Below are 9,302 nucleotides of genomic sequence, written 5' to 3'. Positions count from 1 at the left end.
CTTTATATTTGAATGCTTGAAATGAATGACTCATAGGGCGTTGTTCCTTTGTCTATCACATGACGATTGATGAATACTATATCATGTCTTTACCTTTAAATGCTTGATATGTTTTCTTTAAGTTTGACTTTGGGTTGCTTTACCAGACTTTAGCGAGTCTGATCCCGTTTTATGAGGGACATGTAATGAAGGTAAAGTATAATGAGTAGTTGGAGCAAAGGGCTGGTCGAGCTGCATCCTTGAGGGTACACTCTTACCTCGCGATCTTGATATTCATGATTCTTTTGTTTTAAGTACTTGATAATGTAGAGACTTAAGTATTGTTTTTATACTCTGATTTGAAATGAAATTAAAACTCTTTATATTTCAGTCTTATATTGTACGCGGTTTGAAATATGTATATTCCGTATATTTTGATTTGATTGTTATCTTTAGTGTAACCTCGCTCAAATTCTTAACCATTTTTTTTTAAATTGTTTTTGCATTATAAGATCTTATTTACTTATAGTTATAAAAAAAAAAATTGGCCTCGAAATTTCAAAATTTGAATAATAATTAAGGTTAAAATTTTGGGGGTGTTACAATGAACCTTTGTGTCTTACCTCTAGAAAGTTTGTCAAGTTCAATGGGAAAGAAAATCTCAAGACCCATGTAACTCTATTCCTAGATGTCTGCTTAGATTGTCTGGAGAATAATAGTGCCCTAATTCGGTGGTTCTTGAGGAGTTTTGTGGAGGCCTTGCCTTGGTTCTCTACCCTAGATGTTCATCAAATAAGACAATTCTAAGCCCTCATAAACTAGTTCATTGAGTGATTCTAGTTTAAAATATATGCTCTATCAATTATCAACAAATTTTATAATCTTAGGCAAAAGAAGGATGAAGACGGTCAGAACTTCATAAACAAGTAGAAATTAGTGTATCATCATATAACGATCTAGGGAGTCCCATACCATTACCCCCATTATAAACAACTTCAATCAACCACTCAAGGGCCTCTTGGCTACTCAAATGTGTGATACCTTAAAAGAGACATGTATGATAAGATTCTAGTAAATACTGAGTCCAAAAAAGATAGATCAAAAAAGAAAGAATTACCCAAATTATAGGTTAGTTTGGCTATTTCTCGAAGAGCAAAGATAAATTTTGGGTCTCCTAAGCAAAAAGGGCAAACTCAAAATCATAGATGACACAAAAACAGAGAGTTCACTAACATTTAACATCTAGCTGACTCAATATCAAGCCCTAGATATCTTGTTGCAAAATAAAGATTTTAAATTACCCAAAGTGTCAGATCCCTTTGTATCCAAGAAAGGTTTCTCTCTCACACAAGAAAATTCCGCCTGTTGATTGTTCTCAAAAGCCATCTCATCATCCTCCACTTAAGATCATCCCAAGGTGAAATATCCTGCTTCCTTCTTCTCGTTCCTCTCTCCTGGGCAATTCTTCATTTTGCATCCATAGTTACAAATAGCAAGATTTTGAAAATATTGTGAAAAAGCACATTTTGTTTAGGTTGGATCAATGAGATAGGTTGATCTGAATCCTTTCTTTTAAACAGTTCCACAAGAAATTGACATCGTGGAACGGTGGCTCAGATAAATAGGATGTAAAAAATGGCAGTTAGTAATACAAGGTGAGCAATGTCATGGTCTATACGTGTCAATCCTTCTTTCTCTAAAGAAAATGTGACTATGATTGAGAGCTTCATAAAGACCTTAATTTTAAGAAAAACATTTACTCACCTTGGTGCTTCTTTGGCAACAAAAAAATAAGTTATTTATGAACAACATTTTTTTGACTATACAGAACTAGTTTTCTGCCTTTTAATGGGTGTTTTACATGTGATTCAATTCATGCTAAATACTTTCCTAGAGGTGGTAATTGTAGCATTTAGTGACTGAATTTCAATGGAGTCCACATGGGTATGAGTAAATTATATGTTGTTAAACAAGTCTATATTCGGCCTTAATGGCATAGGATGGGTTCAACTTGGAGCAGTTCCATGCCAAATAAGAAAAAAATAAGAAATTTGCAAGAAAAACATAATGAAAAGTGTGACTAAACATCAAATAGTCAACCTAGGCGTTGGCTGGTGTCTCACCTAGTTGCGAGAAGTTAGACAAAGGGCTAGGGGACGGGCTACTTAGGCAACATGGGCATTTTTTTCTTTCCTTTTTTTTCTTTGTTCTTCATTGCCTTTTAGTTCTAAGCAATGCTGAGGCATGCCTAGGTGCGCCAAGCAGCAAAGTGTGTCTCTTAGCACTTTTGACTAATATGAAACACAAAACAAATTCTTACTTTTTACTTTGATATTGATACTCATTTACATACTTGTTTTCGTTGTATGGTACAGTTTTTTGTTAACTCATTAAAGCTGGTGAAAATTGAAAGATGTGTGTGCAGCTGTTCATATTTCTTTTACATGGTTGTTGGCAAGATGAACATTCAAACAACCATGTAAAAGATTGGAACATAGAATATCACTTGGTTCAAAGTTTTTTCTCAAGACAAAGAACATATTCTTCCAAGATTATCCTCATGAAGATCATGGACTGAGTGATTTTTTTACTTGAGAACTCTTATCATTTTTTTCTGGTGTAGCTCATGTTATGGAGTCTTGTCATGAACTTTGTATATGTTATGATATTGAATTTGTAACAAAAGAATCAGAAATGTCAAGGTGGAAATGCTATTGTTAAAACTTGTAAGTTGTTAATGTGATGTTTGTAGTTTTATGTTATGTTTTTGCATTTTTTCATGCATTATATTTTTTACAATAATTATTTAAAAAAAAATCTATAGGTTGGAAATAGTGCAGTTTACCTTGACACTGTTTGTCTGATGCGGCCCCAAATAGGTTACTAGTGGAAATTTGCAACTGCCATTGTTGAGGGCAACTGTGGCAATTTATCAGTGCCTATTTGTAACTACAACGCATGTTGAAAGTGCCACTGTTCCCATTAGTGGCAATTTGAATTCCCCCCTTAAGTTCCTGTTGAACCCATAAAGTTGGAATTGTAGTGGCAGTTTTAAATGCCACCGTACATTAGCAATAGCAATTTCTTAATGCTGCTATAGGTCGTTACAGCGATAATTATACTTGTCACGGTAGGTTGGATAACTGCCACCTATACCAACAACGACAGGACCTACAGTGCCAGCGTTGAACTGCGCTATTTGTTTCAGTGGCACTACATTCTTTTTGTTTCGTTTATTATGAGATAACAGTAAAAAATATCATGGATGGGGACGGGCCTTATCTTTCGCTTTGAATGCTGTCCATGTTCTACTGTCTCCTTCAACACGTGTTTTTTAATGAGAGAGGATCAGGACAGGTCGGAGGCACCTCTGACAGTAACACCGTCAGATGCCCCTTGGATGACGTTCATCTTAAAAATGAACGCCAAACCCTCCAACAGTTAATAGGGCTCATGGTGCCATTCAGATGCCGTTCATCCGGAACACGGACATGGGAAAAAAAAACAGGGTCCATCGAAGGATGGGTGTTTCATCCGTACAGGTTTGGATGTCATTCATCTTGAGATCAACGACATCAAAATGAGACCTGATCCCATCTCTTTTTTAAAATATACAGCTGAGGATGAGCATGTGCTGCATTCAATGTTCATAATAAAGTTGAACAACCACTCAAAGTCTCCATCTGTTCTTTCCCTCACCACCGTCAGGCTGGCCTTAGTAAAGCCAATTCCTGTACATTTTCATTAAAATAAAAGCAATCTCTCTCTCTCTCTCTCTATCTATATATATATATATATATAACATCACCCCCCCCCCTCTCTCTCTCTCTCTAAAGGGGCGTCGACCGTTCTCCCCAACAATGTCCAAAAGAAGGTAAAGTTTTTTTTCTTGAAAGAAAAAAGTGAAGGTAAAGTTGAGTTAGCCCTATTAGAGAAAGGATCAGGGGTTAGATACGATGAGATGAAAGGATGCTTTCTAGAGTTTGATGATTAGTTTGTTCTCTTTGACTCTAAATGGTCAGTGTTATATATGCTCAATCATCTGATAAATCTTTCTCTTTCACTTAGGTTGGAAGGGAAGGTGGCAATCGTGACAGGGGGAGCCAGTGGCATAGGGGAGGCCACTGTGAGGTTGTTCACAGACAATGGTGCAATTGTTGTTATTGTTGACATCCAGGATGAGTTGGGGAGCCAAGTTGCAGCATCCATAGGACAGGACAAGTGCAGTTACAGGCGCTGTGATGTAAGAGATGAGAAGCAAGTGAAGGAGACAGTAGACTACGTCACAGAAAGGTATGGCAAGTTGGACATATTGTTCAGCAATGCTGGGATCATGGGCGCACCCACGAGCATCCTAGACATGGACCTAGATGAGCTAGACTCCATCATGGCCACCAATCTACGGGGTTCTGCTACCATGATAAAGCATGTATCTCGGACAATGGTGGCCAGGAAGACGCGCGGCTCGATCATATGCACCGCTAGTGTTGCGGCCTCTCTAGGGGGGATCGGTCCGCACTCCTATACGATATCAAAGCATGCTGTGGTTGGCCTGGCTAGGTCGGCCGCGAGTGAGCTTGGCAAACATGGTATCAGAGTCAACTGCGTCTCTCCCTATGGGGTTGCCACTCCTTTGGCATGTGGCCCTCTTGGCGTAACTCCGGCGGAGTTAGAAGCTGCGTGCAGTGATGTGTCTAACTTGAAGGGGGTCGTCTTGAAGGCTGGTCATGTTGCAGAGTCTGCCCTGTTTCTAGCTTCGGATGAATCGGTTTACATTAGTGGTCACAATCTTAATGTGGATGGGGGGTTCTGTTCTGTTAATCATGCTTCCTCTGTCTAAAAGTGACCTTGTATAATTTGGCATAAATCAGTAAGAAAAAAAAAGTTGGAGATGTATAATATATATATATATATATATATATGTATATATATATATATATATATGCATATATTAGAGCATAAATGCTTGATGAAGTATGCTTAATGATAATGGATTTGTTTGCTCTTCTGTTATTTTTTTGGCAGTTTCGGCCTCATAAATGTATTGTGCATGGTCCATTTACAAAGAATTCACACCTGGATCATGTGTTTTCGGTGAAAAAAAAATATTTGGAGTCTCAAAAATTTACAAAGATTTTGTACTGTTGATTTTTTTAACCTTATAAAACCCCATCCATGTGTCGGCACTTCAAGAGCTGATCCCTATAAAATCAAGTGCATAAATCACATTTCAAAATTTAAAAGTAAAATGAAAAAACCTGATATATATATAGTGAGAGAGAGAGAGAGAGAGTCTTGGTGTGACTGGGCTGTATGACCACTTTGCTGGGATATACCACAAGATGCGCCATAGTCTTAGTACGACTGATCATCTTGTTGGGTCCAAAATTGGGTTTTACTTTTAAAAAAAAAAAATTAACTTTTTTTTAATATTGTTACGTCTTGAATTAAATTGAGCTTTACTGCCTCGGAAATGCTCTATGGCTTACCTATTGTTTATATTTTTCAAAAATGCCTCGTTATTCTCATACGTTTTTAAATACTTTTTATTGGAGTTTGTTTTTGCACTGCGATGCCAAGACAAATTTCTTTAATTTTTTTAAAAAATTCAATTAGAGTCTCCCTTTTGACTGATATTCCAAAAGAGTCCCATATTTCTTGAAAAAATATTTTATGACCCAACTTTTCACAGCAGCCTAAATAGAGTCCGCATCTGGACAATTGATATATAGAAATCACTTATATGATTTGTCTTTCCATATTCTATTACAGCCCACTATACCCATTTTTCCAAGACCACAGCCACACAAATCATACTGTTAATATTTTTATCTACGACTGAGCTTTTAAAACAAAAAAACAAAAAAAATTAACTGTTTCGGGAGGCAGGACTGGGATACAGTCCTGCCCCCCCCTAGCTACGCCCTTGGTTCTACTGCTCTAACCCTCACAATTCCTGATTTATATGATTTGTTATTAAATCAGGAAAAATGTATCACTATGATGCATCAAAGATCTACAGAACAAACTGAAGTTAATCAAGTTGCTTTCTTCTCATCTCGTGGGAGAGGACAATGGTGCAACTCCTACAGAGGAAGAGGGCACATACGTTCTAACTAACGAATGAAGTCTAGCAGTTCCAGTTCAGGTGCTAGCACATCATCCAAATCTTCTAGCAACGTAAAGTCACCCGTTATATGACAGTTCTGTGGAAGAATAGACCATACCTTCAAGTCCTGTTGGGATATTCCCAGAGCTTTCTCTGCTATGTCCCTTCAGGAGGTGGATGATGAATACTGGACAATGGTGAAACAAACCATATAGCAATGGATGATCAGGTCTTCCAAAATAAGTAGCGGTCTACCAACAATGAAGGTATTATAGTCGGTAATGGATCTTTTATACTTGTCTCTAGCATCGGCGATATTAATTTGTACTTTCAAAACTCCTGTATCAAATTGAAGAAAGTTCTGCATGCTCCACATATTGCCAACAACTTATTATCTATAGGGCAATTCACTAAAGATAATGACTGTATCTGTGAATTTACTCTCTCTAAACTTATTATCAAGGATCAACAGACAAGGTCCATTCGTCTCTGGCAACAAAAAAATAGGTTGGGACTATATCCAATTAAGGCCCAAGGGACAACGTTAATGGCGTATTGTGGTGCAGGAAAAGTCTCTCTCGATCAATGGCATAAACGGCTTGGTCACGCCAATAGAAACATCATTAAATTTTTGGCTTCAAATAAGTTCATTTCTGCAAATAAAAATTTGTGTTCTAAAGTATGCAAAATTTGCTTGATTGGTAAGGTTCATAGATTACCATTCAAGCTGATCAAATCTCACAGTAGTAAAGTATATATTGGAGGTTTTGCATGCCGACATTTGGGGACCTTCTCCAGTAATGTCAAGAGAGGGGTATAGATACTATCTTCTATGTGTCGATGAATGTTCCTGTTTTTCTTGGTTGTTTCCATTGAAGAATAAAAGTGAAACTTATAATTGCTTTGTGAATTTCAAGCTCTTAGTAGAAAAGCAACTTGGTGTTGTTGGGTTAAACCACCACGTTGGTGGTGGTTACCCACGATGTGGGTAATGCTTTCCCACATGAATGTGTTCTTTCTGTTAAACCTGCAATCAGAGGAAACAGTTACTCAACCGTTCCCATTTTGAGCTTATAAAAGGGTTTCATGAGCAACCCTTTGAGAGAGCGCAAATACAAAAATTTCAGAGGGAAGAGGTCGACTCACCGTCTGCATACGGAGGCCTGCGCTTGTGGTGGCTGCAGACCGGCTGAGTTGAAGATCGACCCTCTCTATCAAGCACAACTCCTTCAATGGCTGCCTCAGGTACGCTCTGCGTGTTTCTGTTTTTGTTTTATGCAGAGCCACCGCTTCGCTGCGGGAAGCCGATTTCGACTTAGCCAGAAAACCCAGCGGCCAATCCCTACATTGGGTTATGGGCCCACACCCCGCTTCCGCTGAGGGGTGTGCTCCGGTTTGACCAGCAACGCAGGTCACCGTGGGGTGACGTTGCTGCTGGTCATCGGCGACTGTCGTCGTTGGGCGACAAACTGATTAAAAAAAAAGGGGGCTTACCTCTGTTTTTGGGGGTTTTCCTGTCGGCGAGGACCCTGTCGGCGTCTTCTTCTCCATCCGTCATTAGAAGACTGCAGGAGCCATCGCCGGATTTCTAAAGGCTTCTGCGGCTTCGTTTTTGGCCGGCGGATGGCTGCTTTCGCCGGAGAAGAAGCGCCATCAAACAGCGGCGTTGGTCGCTGGCGGACGACAACATTGGTTGCCGGCAGGCGCCGGCGTTGATTGCCGGCAGGCGGCGGCGGTGAGTGAAACTGCGAAATAGGGTTTTTTGAAAAACCCTATTTCGTATTTCATGTGTTTTATCCGGATCCATTTATCGGATCCGGTATGCCTCGGGTCCGACCCGGATCAAGGAACCCCAGGTCAGACCCGGATCCGGTAAGTACCGGGTCCGACCCGGATAAGGGTATTAACCGGGTCTGACCCGGATCCAGACCATACTGGGTCTGACCCGGATCTAGACCATATCGAGTCTAACCCGGATCCAGACCATACCGGATCTGACCCGGATCCGGTCCTTACCGGGTCTGACCCGGATCCGGTCCTTACCGGGTCTGACCCGGATCCAGATATTAACTGGGTCTGACCCGGATCCGGATAACCCTGGGTCTGACCCGGATCCAGACCACCCCGGGTCTGACCCAGATCCAGACCATACCGGGTCCGACCCGGATCCGGACTGTACCGGGTCCGACCCGGATTCGGATAACCCCGGGTCTGACCCGGATCCAGTTTGCAGTCGGGTCTGACCCGGATCCAGAAGGGTCGAGGCACTATTTGGCCTGAATCGGATCAGGAATTGACTCAGCCCCCTTCTGGGACCGGTTCAGAGCCGTTTTTGGTCAGTTCCTTCCGGTTTCTCACTGGTTCTGAGATGCTAAGACCCTATTTTCTTAAATATAAGAAAATACAGGGGTTTTGACATACGGTTATAGGGTTTTAATGAACTTTTGTTTATATTTAACCCGGTTCATAAGGTTCAGAACCGGTTCGGACTCTTGGATGACTGGTTCGGGGCTGTTTCAGACCGGTTCAGAGTGCTTTAAGACCGGTTCGTGAAACATATGACAGATTCATTCAGTTTTAGAACCATTTCGAGAGTCATATGTCTAGTCCATTCGGTTTATGGACTATTTTAAGATATTATTTTATATATAATATTGGCATTAAGGATAGTCAGATAACTTAGTTTATTCATGTCACCAAAGTGACTGAATACACGTATGTTGTCAAAATATTATACTATCATATGGTTTTAGTCAATATTACTGTTGTACTTATATTCATGAAACGATAGACGACCCAAATGTAGTTTTATCGTGTTTGGAATTTAAGTAGGGTAGAATAAGGTAAATGTGTCGAGATACATCACACATGTGTATCCAAAGATACCTTGTGTTGATGGTTTATCTTCATAAGAACCTTAGTTTTACTGAATATGGTCGGTAGGCGAAGTGGTTTCGCGTGTCGGAGCTCTTACCAAAGTAGGACTCCGATGACCCCCTTCACTCGCCTGGAAAGAAGCATATCAAGGGCCTTTATTATTTTGCTTTTTCCACTAAAGTTTTAGTCTCGTAAGAATGCTTCCTGATACGTGTCTTTTGTCATGCAGTTTCTAGTTCTGTGATTTTAGATGGCTCTAGCTCTATACCTTTTCTAGATGGATATAATTTTAGTGATTGGAAAGAAACTGTTTTATTTGCATTAGGGTATATAGATC

General features: G+C 40.0%; 1 protein-coding gene across 1 annotated transcript; it reads left to right on the top strand.

Annotated features, from left to right (window-relative positions):
* The first annotated feature begins 3,839 nt into the window (after positions 1–3,839).
* LOC149826739 (short-chain dehydrogenase reductase 3b-like) lies at positions 3,840–4,819 on the top strand. The gene is made up of 2 exons (XM_090018370.1): positions 3,840–3,853; positions 4,048–4,819. Exons 1-2 carry the CDS (start codon positions 3,840–3,842, stop codon positions 4,817–4,819), a joined length of 786 nt encoding a protein of 261 aa, XP_089874496.1.
* The last annotated feature ends 4,483 nt before the right edge of the window (positions 4,820–9,302 follow it).

The sequence above is a fragment of the Nuphar pumila genome, chromosome 10, assembly GCF_984573655.1.
Source record: "Nuphar pumila chromosome 10, dmNupPumi1.hap1.1, whole genome shotgun sequence".
Classification (NCBI taxonomy): Eukaryota; Viridiplantae; Streptophyta; class Magnoliopsida; order Nymphaeales; family Nymphaeaceae; genus Nuphar; species Nuphar pumila.
Note: the sequence above shows the minus strand (reverse complement) of the source record. Positions and strands in the feature narration are given on the sequence as shown.